A 22330-nucleotide genomic window follows, 5' to 3' on the forward strand; every position below is an offset into this window, starting at 1 on the left:
TATCTATTATTCTCTCTATCTATTATTCTCTCTATCTATTATTCTCTCTATCTATTATTCTCTCTATCTATTATTCTCTCTATCTATTATTCTCTCTATCTATTATTCTCTCCAGAACGTGAGTGGTACTCCATGGCAAATTTCGATCTGAGTAGTGACTTCCTGAGGTTCTCAATAACGATTAACGATTTACCATGATGATTGCCCACCCACCACGTATCAATTTTCAAATGTCTGAGATTAGGAAGATATTACGGAATTGGCAAATCGTTTGTCTGTAAAGCACCTGAGTCGCCTACAACTTTTTAAAAGCAGAGAGGTGTATTACTATGTTTCAAGGCCCATTAACTACCTCTCAAGGTACAGTTCGGTACTTTTGCAGTGCCAGTGTGAATCAAACTAGCGCAATTGCATTCTGTTAATACATATGATTTTATTTTTCTTAGAGCTACTGTTCTCTCTGGAAAGCATAGATCCACAGAACCATTTTGACATCATGTCTATAGTTAACCAGAAGTGAACATGAAACAACTCGGTCAATCTTCACTCTCTTATTTGAGCTCGTTGACGATTACGGGCTGCACCGTTGAACGAAGTGCTTAAGATTCATGCAGCCAAAAAATCATACAAAAACATCAAACACGTACTTGAGACCAGTAGCCACTAGACGGTGAGAGAGTGAGTGGGCAACAGTGGGGCAGAAGACGTTTGGCATCGAGGTATCTGGTCATGTCATGAGGTCATCAACTGTGAAATGTAAAGTTTGAGTGTGGCAATTCTGAAATCAGAACATGGTGGAGATCAAAGAGATATATGATCTTGCCGGGCATCGCTTACTCAGCGACATCTTGATTAGTACTCCGCCACGATTTTTAGACTGATTTTTCATTGACAACCAAATCAGCGATTGGGTCTGAGCCAACAGGACCAGATGGCACAGTCTTGACACTGTTTGACAGTTTGACTGGGACGCGGTTTCGTACTCGTAATCGGGATCGGGAATCTGACCTCGGAGTGGTCGAGCGAGCATTGAGCGGTCGACAGTATGCGTAAAGCTGGCAGTCCATACGGAGCGGACTAGCCGATATCAACCTGCTTGATACCGGATGTGACAAGTGCACCGGCTTCCACAAGACTTCCGATCTTGTAGGGCTGAGTCGGGCCGGACACAGATCAGAGCAGGCGCGGGCCTCTCCCGGAGCCGTTGTGCTGGTGAAATGGTGATATTTGGCATTCCGCGACGTCTTGTCACCGCAGGGCACGGCGGGCTATCGGACTGTTGATGGACCCCGAAAAGTCTGCGAGCCAAGGGGGCTGAGACCGTCAGTGGCCCACATGAATCCCGGCATGTCGGGATACTTTCTTCGGATGGCGTTTGATCCGTAGAAGATATTCGTCCCGTCTAGTCCCGTTCCCTTGCGCCTGGATGGGTGGGATAGAAAACGCCAAGGCATTCCTAAAAGATGAGACCTTTTATTGATCTCTGGGGGTCGGGTGTTCCCCACGTGCTTGAGACAAACAGGCAGGGGTCTCTAGTCAGGACTCAGGAGAACAACGAGGGGCTCGAGTGCGAAAGCGCAAAGACACACAGTCCCGACTTTCACAATGACCGAGCACAGACAGCTGTGGTTTCGAAGGATGATTACTTGTTGGAGGGCATGATGGCAACGTATGCTGACAGATCCAGATTGATAAGGGGGCGGAGATTCTGCTCTGTTTGTGGGGGAGGCAAACACCAGCACTTTTTTTCCCCCTTGACTGATGGTTGGTGGGGGGAGAGAAGCCCAGGAACAAGCTGATGTAACGGGCCCACGGTGCAATTTCGCATGCCGGTGAATGGACCAAAAACCCCGCTAACGATATCCACGATCTCACCCGTTGCCTGATCAAGCACTTATCAAGGTTCTGGGGAACGAAAACGAGCCAAAGGGGGCAAGTATCCCCTACACCACAACATGTCGATACCAAACATTCATGCGTGAGAACAATCCGTCATAGAGATGGCACGATCGACGTCGAAGTCACAGAGAGATACGAAGTGTCGGAACTGGCTGCACGGCTCGTAATGCATTACATCGGGAGCCGTGTCAGCATCATACACATCGCCAGTTTGTTCTCTCGAAGCCGTAGACGCCCCGGCAAACCTAATGAAGAGACAGCCCACGGCGGGGATCCAGCTCCACAAGGCTCACGCTTGCTGCCGGGAACTTTCCCTGTGAAGTGGTTACTGGGAGCTGGGAACTGGAAGCTGGACGAACAACAAGAGAAGAAGAACCCAGGGCGGTGGGCAGGTCTCGCACTGCGTGGTGGGCGCAAACCCCGTTGCCCAGATCTCGACTAGCTCCGCTCGGGCCCTGCGAAGACTCCGTCTGCCCAGACTTGTCACTTTTATAATTCGCGACCCCCGATCGGGGCCAAGCAAAGGTCTTTTATTTCTAGTGCAATCGAACCAGACTCGTCGTTGTATTCTGACGCGTCGTGGGACTGTTCGTCTTCTTGTCTCTCGTTCTTTAACTTTTGCCAGTTTCTTGGTGTTCTTGGTGTTCTTTGCGCCGTTGCTGCTCTTCGAACTGTACGACTTTCGAAGACTTGGAGTGTTTGCGACTGAGTGATAGACACCGATCTTGCCTCACAGCCCCATTCGCCAACTGCCACCACCTGGAGATAGCCAACAAACCGACCATGTCCTTTACTGGGGCAGGTTCCTTCGGGAACTACGACCTCACGGCGCAGAGTACCGGAGCGCCTCTTGGGCGAACGACGACAAACGACCAGCAGCGGGAGGAGGTTGTGACTGCTGGGGGTTCTTCACCGGGACGGAATGAGAACGACGTGAGCAGGACGAGGGCTACGTCCCTGACTGAGGTGGCCGACAGTGAAGCCGCTATTCGCAATGAGAAAGGCAACATCACCGATGCCGCCGACGAGGATGAGGAAGCCATTGATGAGGAGCGCCGCCACAGCGCCGTTCTTGCATTGGCGCGCAAGTACACTTCACAGTCGCATTACGGTGTCGAGCCCGGCACCAATGTCTTCGAAGCCGCCCTCCAAGATGAGAACTCGCCCATCAACCCCAATGGGCCCAATTTCAACAGCAAGGCCTGGGCAAAGGCCGTCGTGAGCATGATGGACGGCCGGGGCGCCTCTTTCCGGACCAGCGGTGTTGCTTTCCAGCACCTGAACGTCTTCGGCTTCGGCGCGCCCACCGATTATCAGAAGGATGTTGCCAACGTCTGGCTCGAGCTCGTTGGGCTCGCCCGCAAGCTGACCGGCAACAAGGGACGTCGCATTGACATTTTGCGCGATTTCGATGGTGTGGTCGAGAAGGGAGAGATGCTTGTTGTGCTTGGTCCCCCAGGTTCCGGCTGCAGTACCTTTCTCAAGACCATTGCCGGTGACTACAACGGCATCTACATGGATGAGAACTCGTACTTCAACTACCAAGGTATGTGAAATCTGCGCCGATCTGGCCGACAAACACGCCGTGCTAACCAGTGCCTCAGGCATGACTGCCAAGGAGATGCATACGCACCATCGTGGTGAGGCCATCTACACGGCTGAGGTCGACACACATTTCCCCCAGCTTTCAGTTGGCGACACCCTCACTTTTGCTGCCCGCGCCCGCGCGCCCCGCCAACTTCCTCCAGGAGTCTCCAAGAGCATGTTTGCCCAGCACTTGAGGGATGTTGTGATGGCCATGTTCGGCATCAGCCACACGGTCAACACCCGTGTAGGTAACGAGTACATTCGCGGTGTGTCTGGTGGTGAGCGCAAGCGTGTCACCATTGCCGAGGCTGCCCTGTCCGGTGCCCCTCTTCAGTGCTGGGATAACAGCACAAGAGGTCTTGATAGCGCCAATGCCATCGAGTTCTGCAAGAACCTGAAAATGTCGAGCGACCTTTTCCAGAGCACTTGCTGCGTTTCCATCTACCAGGCTCCCCAGAGCGCATACGACCTTTTCGACAAGGCCCTCGTGCTTTACGAAGGACGTCAGATCTTCTTCGGAAAGGCCAGCGAGGCCCGTCAGTACTTCGAGAGACTCGGCTTCGATTGCCCTTCCCGCCAGACCACCCCCGATTTCTTGACTTCCATGACAAGTCCCCTGGAGCGTGTTGTGCGTCCTGGATGGGAGGACAAGGCTCCCCGCACACCCGATGAGTTCGCTGCCGCCTGGAAGAAGAGCCCCGAGTACCAGGCTCTGCAGGCCCAGATCGAAGCCTACAAGGCGTCGCATCCCATCAACGGTCCCGATGCTGAAGCTTTCCGTGCGTCCAAGCAGGCCCAGCAGGCCAAGAGCCAGCGTGTCAAGTCGCCCTTCACCCTCTCCTACATGCAGCAGATTCAGCTGTGCCTCTGGAGAGGTTGGAAGCGCCTGACCGGTGATCCTAGTCTGAGCATCGGTGCTCTGGTTGGAAACACCATCATGGCTCTCATCATCTCCAGTATCTTCTACAACCTCCAACCTACAACGGACAGCTTCTACCAGCGTGGCGCTTTGCTCTTCTTCGCTTGTCTTATGAACGCCTTCTCCAGTGCTCTTGAAATTCTCACTCTCTACTCGCAACGTCCCATTGTCGAAAAACACAAGGCCTACGCTCTTTACCACCCATCTGCTGAAGCCATCGCCTCGATGCTGTGCGATTTGCCATACAAGATTGCCAACACCCTCGTCTTCAACCTGACCTTGTACTTCATGACGAATCTGCGTCGGGAAGCGGGCGCTTTCTTCTTTTTCCTGCTGTTCTCGTTCTTCACTGTCCTGGTCATGTCCATGATCTTCCGGACAATTGCCAGCTCCACAAGAACGCTCTCGCAGGCCATGGTTCCCGCCGCCGCCATCATTCTCGCCTTGGTCATCTTCACTGGTTTTGTCATCCCCATCGATTACATGCCTGGATGGTGCCGCTGGATCAACTACATCGATCCCCTGGCCTATTCCTTCGAGTCTCTCATGGTCAACGAATTCCACGGTCGCAATTTCACTTGCACCCAGTTTGTGCCTAACCTCATGATTCCTGGTTATGGTGACATTAGCCCGGCCAACCGCGCTTGCTCCGCCATCGGTTCCATTGCTGGCTCATCTGTTGTCAATGGCGACGACTACATCAACTCGGCTTTCAGGTACTACGTGTCTCATAAGTGGCGCAACTTTGGTATCTTGCTCGCCTTCATCGCCTTCTTCACCACCACCTACATGCTTGCGGCTGAGACAGTCTCTGCTGCCAAGAGCAAGGGTGAGGTCTTGCTCTTCCGTCGCGGCCACAAGCCTGCGTCCTTCAAGGAGAACAAAGGTGATGCCGAATCTGGCGGTGTCGCTGTTGCTGGACCTGTTGCTAAGGCGGCTGCTGGGTACCAGTCCGATAAGGAGAGTGGCAACATCCAGGGCTCGACTAGTGTTTTCCATTGGAACAACGTCTGCTACGAGGTCAAGGTCAAGAAGGAGACTCGCCAGATCCTGAACAATGTGGACGGATGGGTGAAGCCCGGTACTCTCACGGCTCTCATGGGCGTCTCCGGCGCTGGCAAGACCACTCTTCTCGACTGCTTGGCTGACCGAACCTCCATGGGTGTTATTACGGGAGAAATGCTTGTTGATGGTCTTCCCAGAGACGCTTCTTTCCAGCGCAAGACCGGCTACGTTCAGCAACAGGATCTTCATCTTCAAACTACCACCGTTCGCGAGGCCTTGAACTTTAGCGCTCTCCTTCGTCAACCCGCGCACGTCCCCCGCGAAGAGAAGCTCGCTTATGTTGATGAGGTTATCAAGCTTTTGGAAATGGAGGAATACGCTGACGCCATCATCGGTGTCCCTGGCGAAGGTCTCAACGTTGAACAGCGCAAGCGTCTTACTATCGGTGTCGAACTTGCTGCCAAGCCCCCTCTGCTCCTCTTCGTTGATGAGCCTACCTCCGGTCTCGATAGTCAAACATCTTGGGCCATTTTGGATCTTCTCGAGAAGCTCACCAAGAGCGGACAAGCCATTCTCTGCACCATCCACCAGCCCTCGGCCATGCTCTTCCAGCGCTTCGACAGACTCTTGTTTCTGGCCAAGGGTGGCAGGACTGTGTACTTTGGCGATATCGGCGAAAACTCCAAGACCATGACTTCCTACTTTGAGCGCAATGGTGGTTTCCCTTGCCCTGCTGACGCCAACCCCGCTGAGTGGATGTTGGAGGTTATCGGTGCTGCCCCTGGAAGTGTTACCAATGTCGACTGGCACCAGGCCTGGCGCGAGAGTCCCGAGTATGCTGCCGTCCAGGAAGAGCTTCAGCGTCTCAAGGCCCAGGCCAAGCCCTCTGATGCCCTCGCCACCGACGATGGAAGTTATCGTGAGTTCGCTGCTCCCTTCGGCGAGCAACTCCGCAGTGTCACCCATCGTGTCTTCCAGCAATACTGGCGCACTCCCACCTACATTTACTCCAAGGCCATTCTCTGCCTCATCGTCTCGCTCTTCATCGGCTTCGTTTTTTTCAGAGCTCCCAACACCATCCAGGGTCTCCAGAACCAGATGTTTGCCATCTTCAACATTCTCACCGTCTTCGGCCAGCTCGTACAGCAGACTATGCCTCACTTTGTCGTCCAACGCTCCTTGTATGAGGTCCGCGAGCGTCCCTCCAAAGTCTACAGCTGGAAGGTCTTTATGCTCTCGCAGATCATTGTTGAGCTCCCCTGGAACACCCTCATGGCCGCTCTGATGTTCGTCACCTGGTACTACCCCGTCGGGCTTGATGCAAACGCTGCCGCCGCCGGCCAGACTGCTGAGCGTGGCGCTCTCATGTTCCTGCTCCTGGTCGCCTTTATGCTGTTCACCTCCACCTTCACTGATTTCATCATTGCTGGTTTTGAGACGGCCGAAGCAGGCGGCAACATCGCCAACTTGCTCTTCAGTTTGTGCTTGATCTTCTGCGGTGTCCTGGCTACCCCTGAAACTATGCCCAGGTTCTGGATCTTCATGTATCGCGTCAGTCCGTTCACGTACCTTGTCAGCGCCATGCTGTCCACCGCTGTCGCCAACTCCGAAGTTGTCTGCGCTGCCAATGAGTTGCAGAAGTTTGCGCCCCCCTCGGGTCAAACTTGTTTTGAGTACCTCGAACCCTACATGGAGATTGCCGGTGGTTATCTCACCAACCCCAACAGCACCGACATGTGCTCATTCTGCACCATCAAGGACACCAACGTGTTCCTTGCTCAGGTCGGCGCCAACTATGACGACAGATGGCGCAACTTTGGGTATGTGATTCCACTCTCTCTTCATTGTTTTCATGTTTAGCCAGCTAACCTTGTTCCCTTTGCAGTATCCTCTGGGCCTTCATCATCTTCAACATCTTCGCTGCTCTCGGTGTATACTGGCTCGTCCGTGTACCCAAGAAGAAGCTCGGTGCCAAGGCGAAGAAGGAGTAGATCGGTCTTCTCCTGCGACCCACGAAAAAGACCCAACAAAAATTTTAAGCCAAGTAATGAAGACGACGAAAACGATGATGTTTGGGTGAGATGGTACGAGTTCATCTTTCGTGTCATGACACGATGCGCATCTTGTCCCCACACCTCCCATCATCATGATCTCCCCTCCACACCGGCATCGAGGCAAAGTCCGCTTTTGCTCTTGATATCTTGCGACTTGTTTTTGCTTCGCCCTTGCTTAATCCTGGTCTCACCAGACACCAAAGCATTTACACCATCTTGTCCTCATAACCTCCGTCTCGCAAGCAGCACATAGCAGACGCGCATACACACACACCCACACACACATACAAAGCGATCGGATACCAAATGTACATTTCTTGCATCTTTCACTGTCCTTGTTTCTCTCTTATTTTTTATATAATGTCTAAAAAAATAGAACTCCTTTTCGTATCGGGTCAAACCTAGGAAGGGAGGCAGCCATTGATGAGCCTCATGGCAAAGCGGGTCGTTTATATTGCATTTCCAGTTTGGAATTTGCTTTCTTGTACATAAATTCTGGATTTGGTTTGCTTTTTGTCTTGTCTATAGCACAATGGCCCCATTGTACATGGACAGTAACGACAGTCAAAAGGGGGAATGGGTTATGATAGAAGTGGATGAATCAATATGATACCAATTTATTTTGATATTGCTTTCTTTGCGTGCTTGTGCCAAGAGTCTTAGTGCTCATGGAATGATAATGTGTCACTGAATTAAGACTGTGCTTTTTTGTTCCTGGTAACTAATAACACAAACATTTGACGCTGACACGTCCCTTACAACCGGGACCTTAAAGAAAGCTGATTCCAACACCAACCTGCAGTCCCTTTCTCCCCTCCTCCCCTCTCCTCAGCACAAGCGGCAGGCTAAAGTTGAGCTCAAATCTTGCCATAGGATGGGCATACACCAGGCCAAACCCAGCAGCCACACTTGGCAGCCCGTTCCCAAGCTGCCCAACAGCAGAGGCCACACCTTCAAACACCTTCTTTGGCTCCATGGCCAACACCCGCCCATTTTCCCCTGTGGCCACCTTCTTTTGAAGCGCCACCATTCGGCCACCATTGGCAAAGAGCTGGAATCTCAACGGCGAGTCCGCACCCAGACGAGGAAGAGGAAACATCATGTTCACGCTCCCAGCAGCGAAAACGTCACCACCGACGGAATCAGCGCCGTCATGGGGGCCGAGACCGCCGAGCTTGAATCCGCGGACGTCAGCAGGGCCGCCAAGTTGGAACCGGTCGTTGATGCGGCTTGGACAAGCTGGAGCGGCAGGGTTGTAGCCCAGTGCTAGGGGGTAGAGAAGACCAACACGGACACCCCCGCCGATGGAAACACCTGATTTGGCCTGCGAGCCGGGCAGGGATAATGGGATAGCACCGGACGTTTCGAGCTCGATTTTGGCAAAGGCCACATCACCGCTTAGGGGTCCCCAGCCGGCGAGCTCAGAGATGGTCTTGAGGAGATAGCCGCTTTGGGGGAGCATGGGGTGGTCTCGGCGGTCGAGAGTGTATGTGTGGCCTATTGAGGACTTGACGGAGTCACCTGCGTCGGCCCGAACGGTGGGAGAAGCCTTGGGGGCCAGGCCGGTCAACTGTCTCCATACCCCGTTGTACGTGACGGTGTGGGTAGCTTTGCTGTCGCTCAACCATGAGAGCTTAAGGCTGCCACCTGTGAGGTGTTCGTCATGGGATGCCCATGGCTTTTGTGTTGATGAGCGGAGAGCGTCCAAGGCCAGCCGTATGTCTGGGTTGGCGTTTAATGGGGTGGAGAAGCTGGCGTTGTAGGCTGATCTGGTGCGTGTGCCGGTACTGGCGTTGATGGACAAAGTCTCGGCACCACCAAAGATGTTCCGGAATACACCATTGGTGTAAGCGGAGCCTTCTGCATTGCCAAAGTCGGTGCCGGCGGTCAATACTAGTCTGGACTTCTCCTTGACGTTAATGGCAATGTCCAGCTCTGTCCTGTTGGGAGGAGCATCAGGCCGGTTGGCCTCGGAAATGAATGCCCCGAAACCGTCCTCTTTGAAGATATCTACGTGAAGGTCATGTTAGGCAATGGTTCTGAGTTCTTGATGAAGAGGCACAGACGCACCAAAACGGGAGAGCCGCCGGGTAGCGGCACCAACACGCTCCAAGCTCTCGCCGAGGGTCGAGGATAAGTTTTCGGGGTCCTCCACAAGAGGCTTGAATATACGATCGAGAATAGACCGGCGTGTATTTGAGGCGCCGTGCACTTCAATGGAGTTGATAGTAGCAGGGGTGAGAAGGTGCTCATCGAGCTGTGCGTGAGGGAGCGCTGTTAGTGACCCTGAGACAGTAAATTAAGCAGCCAAGAGCGCCGAAAGCAAATGTCTTGTACCATGTTCGATTTGCTATCGTAGGCCTGGTGTTGTGAAGGAACGGCGGCCTATGTGTGAGATTGGTGTGTTAATAGTCTTCATCCAGAGTCCCAGAGTCCGGCTGGCCAAACAGTAGAATGCCATTCTCTTGTAAACTTACACCGCTGCTGCCGGGGCCGAGAGAGGCTCCCATGTTGTGAGTGAGGCTTGCTGTCACTCTGGTTTCGGAAGCTCTTCAGTAAGAGTCCCGGATTGGATTGGACAAGGGTCCGTGGGAATGGGGCACTCGAAAGGGGTCCACTTTAATCTTGGCTTCGGTGCATCGCTGACATAAGAAGGCGCAGGCCCCACTTCCTTTGATTCCTTCCATTCACCTTTAGGACCGGTGGGCCTGTCAGCCGCAACCCTCTCTTTGCCTTCGCCCTCCAACCTTGATTTCGTCACCCACGCTGCCACAAGCCTTTTATCCTCAGCCAACGTCCAGCGCATTCAACACTCTGTGCGCCCCTCTCTCTCTACAGTTTTGGGCCGTTTCAGCAATTACACTGTCTCTCTCTCAGCGCACCGTCACCGCCCGCCCGATCAGCCACGTCCCTCATTCCTCGTTCAAGATGGCCAGTCGTGCAGCGCACAAGCGCGTAAGTGTCTCTCACCGTCCTCCTGGCCTGGCCACATGTCTGTCGCTCGTGGGGGAAATGTCTGACTTGTTCCTCTTATCCAGTTGACGCGCGAATACAAGAGCATCTCTGAAAATCCACCTCCGTACATCCAAGCCCACCCCTCGGAAACCAATATCCTGGAGTAGGAACCGCCTCTCCCCCGCGCAAGCACAAGAACGGCTACTGACAAGCTTCTCTTACAGGTGGCACTATGTTATTACCGGTCCTGAGGACACCCCCTACCATGGCGGCCAGTACTGGGGAACCCTGATTTTCCCTCCCAACTACCCCTTCGCCCCACCAGCGATCCGTATGCACACCCCCTCCGGCCGGTTCCAACCGTCAAGCCGTCTCTGTCTTTCCATCTCGGATTTCCACCCACGATCATTCAATCCGGCCTGGGAGGTATCGACCATTCTGATCGGCCTGCTTTCGTTCATGACATCAGAGGAGATGACCACTGGGTCGGTGTCGGCTACCGAGGCCGAGAGGAGGATGTATGCCGCGCGATCTCGGTGGTGGAACTCGACAGGGGGCGGCTCGCACTTGAAAAGAGACAGCAAGGCTGGTAAAGGCAACATCAAGGCCGGGGATGGCGGTCTCAAGTTCAAGTCGGAATGGCCAGAAATTGACGCTGAAAACTGGGCGTGGATGCGAGAAAACAAGATTGATACGGCTACGGGGATGAAGATGGTTGAGGCGAACCCTGCTTCTTGCGGGCCCCAGCTCGGTATTGCTACCGGGAGCGGCCACCAAGCCCATGCGGTGGTGGATGCTGTCATTCAGCAACGAGAAGCAGGGCAAGGTTGGCTTCGCAACAACAAGATGCTGGTGATTGGAGGCATCATCTTTATTTATGTTCTGATTGCACGGCTACTAGGTGAGGGCACTCCATGAGTCTTGCAAAGAGGTTGGCGAGTTGGATGTTGGTTCGGGAATGCAGCGAGGGCCATTTAGGCAGGGAGGATGGTCTCTTTAACACTGGATTACCATGTTTTTTAATTGGGTTTCCTCATCTTGGGCCAAGGAGTTATGTTCCTCATTAGGCTTTGCTCAAGCTGTACTTCTATGCGGGAAATGGAAGGGTTTCTAGGCTTTCTGCTCGGCACATTTCGGCGGTATGTTCATTTGTAATATGGCTTTCAGCACAGTAAACAACACACAAATACGTAAGGCAGTTGTTGGCAGTGTATCTAAAGATCATACCATTCTTTTCTACTGAGTACCTGGCGCTCCAAATAAAAGTGGTACATTCTGTGGAACATGAAGTTCAGCCCTGTGGAGCAGTGAACACCAGGTGTGGAGCATCGGCTGAACAGGAAGAGTTCTAGTCCTACCCCAGATTCTCGGCCCCAACTTCACGCAAACAAAGACGCTGGCAGCAAGTGGGAGAAAAGACGACTTCTGATGTTTTAATTGAACAACTTGTTCTTCACCCTACTCAACACCCCTCCAGACTTGTCCTCCCGCGGGTGGTACGGACCAACCTCGAACCCCCACTCATTTACCTTTTCACATGTCCACAGCTTCCTGTTGACCTTGAAGCTATCTTCATCGTCTGGTCCATAGCGGGTATCATCATGGAAACATTCGCAAAGCCCGATAGTTCAGGCCATGCGTGTGATTCGTGCCAGAGTCACAGCATTTCACCCTGGTAGAGCGTAGCCACTCAGGGGACAGCTCCTGGCCATCAATGATGCGAAAAACCTTGGCTTTTGGCCGGATCTGTGCTGTCGACAAGCTCTGTATTCTTGGTCTCTTTGTAAGGCGTCTGTGTAGATTTCCTGTATTCTTTGCAAGGGTCGCCCTCTCTACGTTTGGGATTGTTGAGATTGGTCCAGCCGTAGATCTCGTTCTGGTGGTACTTTGCTGGATCCTTAGGGTCGTTGTGTCTCCGGTAGGACGGCTGGAGATGTAGGTTCCCAAGACTCTGTCCATGGCTGATGTTGTGATGATGTTTGCTTATGGCTGAATACGTGGGTGACTAGGTATGGGTAATGAATGTCCACGCCGTTGAGAAAATAGATGCGGGTTCCAAATAAGAGAAGCAGAGATTTACGTTTCGTACAAGGTTGAAAGCCATCGCTCATAATTCGTGTTTGATTCAAACAAGGCACCTGTTCGCTAATCTTTGTTCCTGCTATCGCCTTCTGGACATGGCCACCAGTCCCCGATGCCCAACTGGAAGCTCAACAAGACAAAGCCGCTGAGTCATGCTTCAAATCATGGGCATGATGTACCATATCTATTAACTCAGGCATTCCTGTAAAGGTATCTCATATACTCAATAACCCTGCAAACAGCATTTGGCAACTAATTCCCAAGTTTGATTTGTAAAGAGCAGCTTATTTATTTCTCCACCGCAGGTCGTCCCTCAAATAGGCTGACCTGTGGAGCAGGAACTGTCTTATCATTAGAGATGTTAGCCAAACTAAGCCCATCCCGGACATAAAGCACCTGGCTCACACGTAATATTGTCGCACCCGGAGTTCCTAACTTCTTTTGCGCCTGGAATAATAATAGAGCGAACGAGAAATATACTCAGCAATATAATTTCTATTGATTGCGCTATTCCAGCCCCACCACGGAGCCCACTCGTCTGAAATGAGCAGTCAGCATGGACATTTCACAACAGAAGAAGGTGCGGGACATACACTCAGCCGGTGCCCATAAAGGAGTGGCATTCAATAGGATTACTCTTCCATTTGGACCTCGAGACATCCTAACATTGTCATCTCATATATTGCCCTGAATGAGAACTGGCGTGACTTGCGTCATAGGCCCCAGAAGCCGGCCAACAACTCCGTTGAGCATTGCCTGACAGAGGGTATTGAACCTAGGGTTGGTACGGCCATGGAATCTCTTCTCTTGCTCAATGGTTTGCCTCAGGCTCTCCTTGAAGCAGACGGCCCAACTGTCATGCATTGTGTCCCATTGCTCTAATGTGCCATCGTATCGGATGTTCTGAGATGCAAACTTGCCGGTTATGGCTGGAGGCTGTCTACCTCTCGTTCTCCGATGAAGTGAGAGGATAACCGGAATAATCCGGGCTTTGCTGGGTATTTTGGTCGGTGATTGGCGTCCACTCGCTGACTGCACTCCATCTTCTTCCACCACCCCACCTATATCGAAAGTGATCAAGCGGTCTTGGTATATGCTGCGGTATCAAGTTGAACAACTGTCTTGCAGCATGTAAAATGGCCCGGATCACATCTCCGGCATTTTTCTCGTCACAGAACGTCAGATGACATCTTCTACGTCGCTGGTCGAGGCCCCTGTATTGTAGCACACCCCCAACCTGAGCGAGATGCTTTGAGGTAGAAATTGCCATTAGTACGGGGGAAGAGCCGGGACAAGTCTTGATATTTGGTGAGCGTGATAGCTACGATATACGAAAAAGGGCACAGGCTTACGGCTCCTGAGCGGGGGGTCAAGTGGTTCTCAACCCATCTTGTTCTAGGTTGATCACGGCAAGCTGTTGACTCTATTGATGGTGGTGGCATTGTTGAAGGGGAAAATGATAACATGAAAATGCTTGAGGATTTGGTATCAAGCAATGCAAAAATGTTGAGGTTATCAGGAAGGAAGGCATACTGTGTTTTGGGCAACCGAGGAGGCCTCATGGCACGGGAATAACTAATCGCACCTTCCCAGCACAAAACTGCACAAACTGGAAGAGAGACCCATACTGTTGGATAAACACAACCGCAGCTGGGGTAAATTTCCCATTTTCATCATGATTGGGCACCACCACCACCATCATACATATGTATCAAAACACCACTCTTACCTTACTCGCAGCCAATAACCATTTTTCACCACCTCCAAACCCCTTCAACAAAGATGCCTCCCCAACCATACACCACTCACCCCCTCACCACCAACTGGCAATTCCACCGCCTGGGAGACCCCCCCACAAAATGGCATCCCGTCCCCCACCTCCCCTCAGACATCCACACCGAACTCATCAACTCCTCCCTCCTCCCTCACCCCTTCCTCGACCTAAACGAACTCGCCATCTCCTGGGTAGCCGACCAGACATGGATCTACCGCCTCACTTTCCCCACCCCCGCCCACAACCCCGATGCCGTCATCGACCTTGTCTTTGAAGGCCTGGACACTTTGGCGACAATCATCCTGAATGGCCGGGTAATCAAACAGACAGACAACATGTTTGTTTGTTGCAGAGTGAATATTAACGATTTTGTCGCGGGGGAAGAAGAGAACATCTTGGAGATTACCTTTGATAATGCCCGGGAGAGGGGTTTACAGTTGGTGAAGGACCATCCGGAGCATGAGTTTATTGTGCACCAGACCGAAGTGAGCAAGGGCCCGGTGAGGAAGGCTCAGTGCCACTGGGGATGGGATTGGGGGCCGACACTCATGGCGTATGGGCTTTGGAGGCCGGTCAGGATAGAGGTGTATGAGAGTAGGATTGGGGAGGTGACGGTGAAATATAATGTTGATTTGAGCGAGGGGGGAGAGGAGCCGGAGGTGGAGATTGGGTTGTGGGCTGGGATTGTTGGGCGGGCAGGGTGGGCAGAGGTGGAAGTTGGCTTTGAGGGGAGAAAAATGGTTGCTTTCACAGGAGAACAGGGGAAGTTGATCAAGAATGGGGAGCATCCTGAGACGTGGGAATATTCAGCATCGATGGTCAGGTTGGAAGGTGCAAAGCTGTGGTGGCCGAGAGGGTACGGCGGTCAGAATTTGTACGACGTGCGAGTGAAGATTTTCGATGCCGAAGGCGGGACGGTTCTGGCAGAGCATAATCACAGAGTCGGGTTCCGCAAGGCAGAGTTGGTCCAGGAGCGGGATCGGTATGGACAATCGTTTTACTTTGGGGTCAATGACATCGATGTGTTCGCTGCTGGCTCGAACTGAATTCCTGCCGACTCCTTCCTGTCACAAGTTACCCCCGATCGGTACAGGAATTGGCTACAGAATGCGGTTGCGGGGGGTAATCAAAACATGATCCGGGTTTGAGGAGGAGGTCTGTACGAACAATGCATTTTATGACGCCTGTGACGAGTTGGGAATCCTGGTTTGGCAGGATTTCATGTTTGCGTGCGCCTCCTACCCGACGTACCCCGAATTCTTGAAGTCAATCGAGATGGAAACAAGACAAGATGTTACACGTCTCCAAAGCCACCCTTCGATTGTGTTGTGGTGCGGCAGCAACGAAGACTATCAAATTCAAAAGCGATACCAGCTCGACAACAATCGTTCAGACAACGACCCAGAATCCTGAAGAGCTCATTCCCGGCAAGATACATTTACGAAGAGCTCTTACCCCGGATCGTCAGGGAGGAGTTACCCTGTCCAAACACTCTTCTGTACCACCCATGAGTCCCTTTGGAACCGGTGCTTCAACCACTTTGGAAGTAGATCCTACCGTGGGAGACATACACCAGTGGAACCTTTGGCATGGCGAGGCAAAACCATTTCAGTGCCTACCCGAAATGGGCGGGAGGTTTGTCAGTGAGTTTGGGATGGAGACCTATCCTCACTTTGAGACGGTGCAAAGATTCGTTAACGACCCCAAGGAACTCTATCCAGGGAGCAAGACGCTAGACTTTCACAACAAGGCCATCGGTTACGAAAGGAGACTTATGGCGTATCTTGGAGAGAATTATCGGCTCGTTTATGATATCAAGGGGTTTATCCACCTCACGCAAATCTTGCAAGCCGACTCCATGGCTACGGCGTACAAGTCCTGGAGAAGAGCTTGGCAGACACAAGGAGGCAAGGGGAGAAAATGGGGAGGGGTTCTTGTTTGGCAGTTGAATGATTGCTGGCCAACAATTTCATGGGCCGTGGTGGATTACTATGGTATCAAAAAGCCAGCTTGATACGCCATGAAGCGCGCGTTGGCTCCTATTGCACTGGGAGTGAGCAGGGCATTTTGGGATTGGACAATGAGACCAGCGGATAATTTGTGGAAGAGACACACTGGTCATGTTGATCCGACCTTGTCGACCAAAAAAGTGGTGTATGATGTGTGGATGTCGTCTGATAGAACTACTCACCCGAACAAGGAAAATATAGAGGCAATAGTGAGGACCAGGTTCATATCAGTTGCTACTGGGAAGGATATCTTATTTGATATCCCTGAATCAAAAACAGTATCGATTAAGCCGAACGGGGTTACTGACGTTTCGCTGAGTTCGGAACTCAACTGGGGAGGGAAGCAGGAGGAACCAATTGTGATCTACGTTTCACTCTGGATCAACAACGAGAAAGTAAGCAGCGATTGTTCCTGGCCAGACCCTATCAAGTACTTGGACTTGAGTGAGAGGGGGTTTCGCCTGGAGTACCTGGCAGAAAACGAAGTGACGATCCGGACAACGAAGCCAGTGAAGGGATTTGTGTTCTCGGAAAAAGACGGAGTTAAGCTGAGGGATAATGGCTTTGATGTCGTCCAAGGGGAAATTGTGACGGTGCAACTGGAGGGGCTAAAGGTTCGAGAGCTGGAATGGACGTTTGTTGGACAAGGGCAGTGAGTTGATTCTCTTCCATGTCCACCTTGGCTGGCAATTTTGTAGCCCCCGCGAATCATCGGCCTCGCCCGCGACTGATTATGGGGAGAATATGATGTATCAGCTTCGAAATGTTTCACAAGAGACGCCGTATTCCCCGGTTGACGGCATCCTCTGGCATGAGGCGGGTGTCAACATCGAAAGAGCTGTGCAAGAACTATATTGGCACATTGAGTTATCTACTTGTGACACGCTTTTCTTCACCGGTTGCTATACACACTCTCGAAAGCGGCCTTCGTATCCGCTTGAGTAAATTGACCTGTTGGTGAACCTCGGCATCCATAAGACCCCAAAAGCGAGGAACACAAGATGCCCAAGAATTCGGCGGAAATGGTGGCCAACAGTTCTAATAGGAAGACTTACCGGTGCATGCTCAGGATATGTTGTACAAGGCAGAGAGATGTGGCCAGTCATGAGTGTGGATGCGGTACCCTGGCTCAGGTATTGGCTCGCTGCTGGTGCCCTCTCGCTGTTGCGACCTCTGAGTGCAACAACAGTGTCCCCCATGGGGTTGAAGATGGTGGCAAACACATGTCGAGCATCGGAGATGCCAAGAACCGCCCGGTTTCGGTTACAGTGTGGCGCATCTCGAATGTCTTTCGAGACAAGCACATACAATGGGCTGTGTCCCCCCCCCCCCCGCAACCCCGGAAATATGAGTGGTAGGTAGCCAGGTAGTGTCAGGTGGTATTTTTTGTTGCCGGAACTACAAGCTTTGTGCCCCTATTGGTCATCCATGGGCAGCACAGTTCGATCTACCGTGACGTATGGGAAGCACAAAAGAGAAGAGTGGTTGAGAAGGCAGGCAGGACGAGATAGGAGGGGGGGGGCTAGAAGCAGAACAAGCCCGGCTGCATGAGATAGAAAGGGATGGCGTCCGGCAAGGAGTTTGGAGCATCCGTTGTGACACCACCCATCTCGAGTCTAGCGGGTCAGGAGTCAGAAGAGGAAGAGGGAGAAGGGCAAACATTGACGCCACTTGCTGTCTACCCGGTTGCCCCTCAACGCCCGCTTCTGACAGGAAGCGAGACCGAGGCGTGAATGGAGCATTAAGTATCAGATGACCCCATTCCCCCCACGGCGGCATCAGCGGTACGAAACACCTGCCAGAAGAGGGAATAGAGCCAGCCCTCTTTTCTCTGTTCGACCCGGAAGGCAAGAGAGATGCCGAAGTGCGCGGCCCGTGGCTCGGCTGCCGGTTGGTGCCCGCCCCAGACGCACGAAGCCAAGCAACGGGACACCGAGCCGTGTTACACAGAACAGGCAGGCAGACGACCACCCACACCAGGCCATCATATATGCCACACCATCTTGGATGATCGTATGGCTGCGGATTGGTTCCCGCAAGCGTCCCTCAGGGCCGAGTTTATCTACTCTCGACGCCCTTTCGAACTTGCATTGCATATGCTGCCCCGCTTTCACCTTCTATCTAAGGCCGTACCGGTGATCTGTTGTCATGCAGTGTCTCGTCTTGACGACGGCAGATGTTTGGTGATATGTGATATCGGAATGATAAGGCTCCATTCATGACCAGGTGACGAACACAAGCTATCGAATCAGCTATTCCTTCTTCCTTGCCAATGCCCGAATATGTATGAGTGCATGCATGATCTCTTTAAAGGACCAGATTCTGATGCTGATTGCTTCCTAGCCCGGCTTTGGGGTTGTAACCGGCGAGGAGCGGCCACTGAGCTGGCCGCGTTGAGGATTGATGGGGTCGTGCCGTGATATTGATGTGATATGTGAGCAGCACAAGTCATTGGCTCCTGAGCTGCGACTGTGTAGGAAAAGAGCTGCAGACAACCAAGGGTTGTCTTGGACAAAGTCGTAACATGGACGCCACTTGATTGGAACCGAGGTTGGCTAGAAGCTCTTGCATATCATGATCGGTGCGGTTGAGGATGAGTCGGGAAGTTGGTTCGGTAGTCTGGAGAAGAGGGGGCCGACAGCCTCAAGTTGGGGGACGGGCTTGTGTATAAAACTCTGGACTTCCTCCAGCTTCCCTCCATCCTATCCTTTCCAACTCAGACCTCTTTCGGTATACACACCAGCTCATTATCATTTACCACAATCACAAAGATACACACGAGACCATCAGTCGACAACCGTCAACCACACTCCTATAACATGCCTTCCCAGTGCAATTGTACCTCGTGCTCCTGCACCTCCTGTGACAGCTGCAGCTGCTGCGTGAGCCAAGCCAGTGTCTTTCACAAAGCTGAGATGGAAGCTGACATAATGCTTGCTCCAGTCCCACTAAACCCCACGAGCCCTCAGCAGTGCCTGATGAGGAAGATGGAACTGTTGATCACCCGGCCAATTGCTAGAACGAGGTTTCGATAAGAAGTAGTAATATCAACCAGGGATCGAAGGAGGGAAAAGGCCGAGAATGAAGAGTACTTGATCTTGTATTATTTCCTCCAACTCCTGCAATGTGGTATCATTGCTGTGAACCAAGCTCTATGTATTTGGGTATCATCTGTTCGTCATTCCTGTATACCGATTGCCCCCATCGAAATGCTATTAAATCCTGTATGTCTTCTGGTCAATATACCATTATTTAGGAACCTTTGTTGGCGCCCAGTCTGCTAGCCAACCCCGTGCCTTGCTTAGATTCCCACCCTCTGCCTCCATGGCAGCTGTGCACCATTCGAGATCCCATACGCCCTCAGCAGCAAGCATCTCGGCCGTTTTCTTCCGACGTTGCGATGCCTCATCGACACAAAAGTGCATGCGTTGACTGTGGTCAGTGATCGCCTCGAGAAGCGGTTTCACCAACGGCAGCGCAGTCGAAACACTGGTGCCCAATGCTTCCAGCCCACGGTTTGCCCGGCCTGTTTTGCACCACTCGTTCTGGCACCATTTCTTTCCGCAACCTGCCGTGAGCTGGGCGAGGTAGCGTCTCTCAATCCGTCGGCGTAATGCTTTTCCTTCTGGGTCGTGCATGTTGACATAGAGTGGCGCAAAGCACAGACTGCAAAGCCCCAGACTGTTTCCAGGCCCTTGACCCATCTGAGTCCCACCATTGACTTGGCCTCGAGGTCCAATGCCGTGGAGTGTGCGACCACAAAGCTCATCCCTGCACAACTCTGGCTTTGGCTTCCGGGCCTTGTCAAGTTCGTGATGAGCCACATGGGCAGCCATGTCTCGGAGACGGACGATGGAGCCACAAAGATGGCAGTCGGTTGTGCGCCCGCCATCAGCTCTCTCGTGAGCTGTCAAACCCGACAGTACTGTCTCCGCTTCTGAAGACGGATCGAGCGGATCGCCCTCTTGAGGAACCTCGAGGTGGCAAAACTGACAGAGTATAAGTTTGTGGGGGCAGTTAGTGGTGGCATGGCGGGCCAGCTCTGGTAACGAGGGGAAGGTGAAGGGAGACGATGGGCCACAGGCAGTGCATGTATGCGCAGTGTGCTGGACGTAGTCATGTTTCGACCTGCTCAGCATGCTTGAGCCATAGGCCTCTGGATGCACGGGGCAATGCCAGTGAGCCTCCCATTCGGCCGACTTCTTCTGGAACACGTTCTTGCACTGAGGGCAGACAATGTTGTTTCTCAAGCAGAAGTTCTGATGGAGCACAATTGTTTGCTTGGGTACCATCTGATGGCAGTTTCTGCACTGTTCTTCCGTTGTGGACTTGGGTGCTGAGCTGCCCAGGTCGATGGGAGCTGTCACAGAGCCTTTTGCGTCAACAGCTTTTGCGCGTAGAGTGTATTTTGCTGTGACTGATCCCACCGCATCCTTGTCTGGAAGGCAGAATCCGTGAACGGAAACAAGTAAAGCTTCTGCCCCCTCAAGCTCGGCATTGGTAGGCTGAATGACGATGCGCTTCAGGCCATCTTTCGGCGAAGAGAAGTCGCCAAAGACGTGCTCTGTGTCCCTGGGTAATGCTCGTTGATGGTTAGACTTGGGGCTAACAAAAAGATCGACCTCGTGGTCGCCATGTATTGTCAACTCGATGGCGACTGGGCGAGATTTGTCCCAGGATGGTAAGTCGTAATCGGCATAGTCTCCGTCTAGAACCTGACCATCAACCTGTTTCCAAATGTCTATCGTGTGACCAATTGAAGTACCAGCATCCGTTCCTGGCGCACGTTGTGACTGGGCAGCGATTTGACGCAAGGTTTCGCGAGCCTGTTCTTCGTTCAGGGGTTCAATATCAACTTCCAAATCGGTGTCCACAACACAGATTCCACTTCCTTCCGGCAAGACCTTGTCGACCAGGAACCGAAACTCCTCTCCCTTCACTCCATGAACCGACAGAATTGAGTCCTTCGTGAGTGTGGTAAAGTTTGCGCGGAGCTGTCTTTCAAGGAGAGATTTCCAGTCATCAGGATTGTAACCAGCCTCAAGCGGTCGTAGCCTAACGTATGTGCCTTTCGGGAGCTGCCTAGCTTTGACAGTTATTCTCAGCCCTTCTGTCTTGGTGGGTTCATCGTCCGTAAGGTCCACCACTTCGTCTTCGAACGTTGGCTCTTGCTGTATGTCTTCGTGCTGTATTCCAAGTGCGTGGATCAGGTAGGGGCTGAGGGCGACCTCGTCTTCGTTTGCCGAAAACTCTCGGATACCAGCGTAAACAGAATTTCCATTCTTCTGGTTCACCAGGTGAAACATCAAGGGGTGAGGTAATTGCTGGCTAGTCTCGCGATACTGCGCACGTTCTCGTCTGGCATCGGATACAGCATAGGGGTTGAAAGGATCGAAGGCAGTAAAAGTGTGCGACGTCGACGATGTGGAGGTCGAAGGAGCTCTTGCCAGAAGTTGTTCAAGAGCCGACTGCGGAAGCAGGATCTTATCGCCCTGCAAACCCTTGGAGGCGGATGGGGATGGATGAGCGATGCGTAGAGATGCCGACCAATTCAGCTGCTCTGGCTTGGATGTCATGTTGGGAGCGCGATAGACTGGAAAGCGCCAAAGAAATCGAGAATGGCGGTTGGGTTTGATATTGTGTACGGTATATCGTGAAGCAAAAAAGGGAAACGAACGTGTTTCAATGGCGGAAAAGCTGTTGACGTTGATGGTATCACCTCACAAAAAAGCCTTCGACAATCAGTCAGCGGTTTCTTGCAGATTCCATCACCGGACATCGTCATCAGCTAACTGATAGCTGGTGCCTGCCGGCAATGCCCCCCCACTTAAACGGCCCGGGCCCCGAGCGAGACCCAGCGCGTGGGGTACCATGTTTATGCCTGAGGTTTCCCTAACATGAAGCTACGGCGGAAATGCGGGTGGTATTCCGACCTTATCACCACATTTAGACAGCGTGAAAGCAGCTCCTGGTGCCAACTCAGCTCTCTCTCGGGAGCTGTCAGCTCCGTGCACAACTTTCCTAAACGCGCTGTCTGTGGTTCGAG

The 22330-nt window shown here is 52.5% G+C and overlaps 7 protein-coding genes across 7 annotated transcripts; 5 read left to right on the forward strand and 2 right to left on the reverse strand.

Moving 5' to 3' along the window:
- Nucleotides 1–1342: 1342 nt before the first annotated feature.
- On the forward strand, nucleotides 1343–8087 carry CDR1 (Multidrug resistance protein). Its single transcript, XM_062879268.1, has 3 exons — nucleotides 1343–3445; nucleotides 3504–7230; nucleotides 7296–8087. Exons 1-3 carry the CDS (start codon nucleotides 2683–2685, stop codon nucleotides 7399–7401), a joined length of 4596 nt encoding a protein of 1531 aa, XP_062732104.1. The 5' UTR covers nucleotides 1343–2682; the 3' UTR covers nucleotides 7402–8087.
- A 13-nt stretch (nucleotides 8088–8100) lies between these two features.
- Nucleotides 8101–10204, reverse strand: QC761_409930 (uncharacterized protein). Its single transcript, XM_062879267.1, has 4 exons — nucleotides 9942–10204; nucleotides 9802–9849; nucleotides 9535–9721; nucleotides 8101–9474 (listed from the first exon to the last, which is right to left on the reverse strand). The coding sequence occupies exons 1-4, from the start codon at nucleotides 9972–9974 to the stop codon at nucleotides 8234–8236; spliced, it is 1509 nt and encodes a 502-aa protein (XP_062732105.1). The 5' UTR covers nucleotides 9975–10204; the 3' UTR covers nucleotides 8101–8233.
- Nucleotides 10166–11660, forward strand: UBC6 (Ubiquitin-conjugating enzyme E2 6). Its single transcript, XM_062879266.1, has 3 exons — nucleotides 10166–10419; nucleotides 10503–10582; nucleotides 10644–11660. Exons 1-3 carry the CDS (start codon nucleotides 10393–10395, stop codon nucleotides 11335–11337), a joined length of 801 nt encoding a protein of 266 aa, XP_062732106.1. The 5' UTR covers nucleotides 10166–10392; the 3' UTR covers nucleotides 11338–11660.
- Nucleotides 11661–14283: 2623 nt separating this feature from the next.
- On the forward strand, nucleotides 14284–15321 carry QC761_0064650 (uncharacterized protein; the record flags this gene model as incomplete). The annotated part of the gene is made up of 1 exon (XM_062872628.1): nucleotides 14284–15321. One exon carries the CDS (start codon nucleotides 14284–14286, stop codon nucleotides 15319–15321), a length of 1038 nt encoding a protein of 345 aa, XP_062732107.1.
- A 1964-nt stretch (nucleotides 15322–17285) lies between these two features.
- Nucleotides 17286–18017, forward strand: QC761_0064660 (uncharacterized protein; the record flags this gene model as incomplete). The annotated part of the gene is made up of 2 exons (XM_062872629.1): nucleotides 17286–17552; nucleotides 17841–18017. The coding sequence occupies 2 exons, from the start codon at nucleotides 17286–17288 to the stop codon at nucleotides 18015–18017; spliced, it is 444 nt and encodes a 147-aa protein (XP_062732108.1).
- An 841-nt stretch (nucleotides 18018–18858) lies between these two features.
- On the forward strand, nucleotides 18859–19577 carry QC761_409900 (uncharacterized protein; the record flags this gene model as incomplete). The annotated part of the gene is made up of 2 exons (XM_062879265.1): nucleotides 18859–19166; nucleotides 19228–19577. 2 exons carry the CDS (start codon nucleotides 18859–18861, stop codon nucleotides 19301–19303), a joined length of 384 nt encoding a protein of 127 aa, XP_062732109.1. The 3' UTR covers nucleotides 19304–19577.
- Nucleotides 19533–21860, reverse strand: QC761_409890 (uncharacterized protein; the record flags this gene model as incomplete). The annotated part of the gene is made up of 1 exon (XM_062879264.1): nucleotides 19533–21860. One exon carries the CDS (start codon nucleotides 21858–21860, stop codon nucleotides 19533–19535), a length of 2328 nt encoding a protein of 775 aa, XP_062732110.1.
- Between the last annotated feature and the right edge of the window lie 470 nt (nucleotides 21861–22330).

The sequence above is a fragment of the Podospora bellae-mahoneyi genome, chromosome 4, assembly GCF_035222275.1.
Source record: "Podospora bellae-mahoneyi strain CBS 112042 chromosome 4, whole genome shotgun sequence".
NCBI classification, from domain to species: Eukaryota; Fungi; Ascomycota; class Sordariomycetes; order Sordariales; family Podosporaceae; genus Podospora; species Podospora bellae-mahoneyi.

Excerpts from the sequence above, each read along its gene's own strand:
- QC761_409930 (XM_062879267.1), bottom strand. The coding sequence starts at position 9,974 with ATGGGAGCCTCTCTCGGCCCCGGCAGCAGCGGT. Across the intron at positions 9,850-9,941 it reads TCGGCCCCGGCAGCAGCGGT|GCCGCCGTTCCTTCACAACA; the intron begins GTAAGTTTACAA and ends TCTCACACATAG. Across the intron at positions 9,475-9,534 it reads CCGGCGGCTCTCCCGTTTTG|ATATCTTCAAAGAGGACGGT; the intron begins GTGCGTCTGTGC and ends ACCTTCACGTAG.
- UBC6 (XM_062879266.1), top strand. The coding sequence starts at position 10,393 with ATGGCCAGTCGTGCAGCGCACAAGCGC. Across the intron at positions 10,420-10,502 it reads GTCGTGCAGCGCACAAGCGC|TTGACGCGCGAATACAAGAG; the intron begins GTAAGTGTCTCT and ends CCTCTTATCCAG. Across the intron at positions 10,583-10,643 it reads TCGGAAACCAATATCCTGGA|GTGGCACTATGTTATTACCG; the intron begins GTAGGAACCGCC and ends CTTCTCTTACAG.
- CDR1 (XM_062879268.1), top strand. The coding sequence starts at position 2,683 with ATGTCCTTTACTGGGGCAGGTTCCTTCGGGAACTACGACCTCACGGCG. Across the intron at positions 3,446-3,503 it reads CTCGTACTTCAACTACCAAG|GCATGACTGCCAAGGAGATG; the intron begins GTATGTGAAATC and ends CCAGTGCCTCAG. Across the intron at positions 7,231-7,295 it reads GACAGATGGCGCAACTTTGG|TATCCTCTGGGCCTTCATCA; the intron begins GTATGTGATTCC and ends TTCCCTTTGCAG.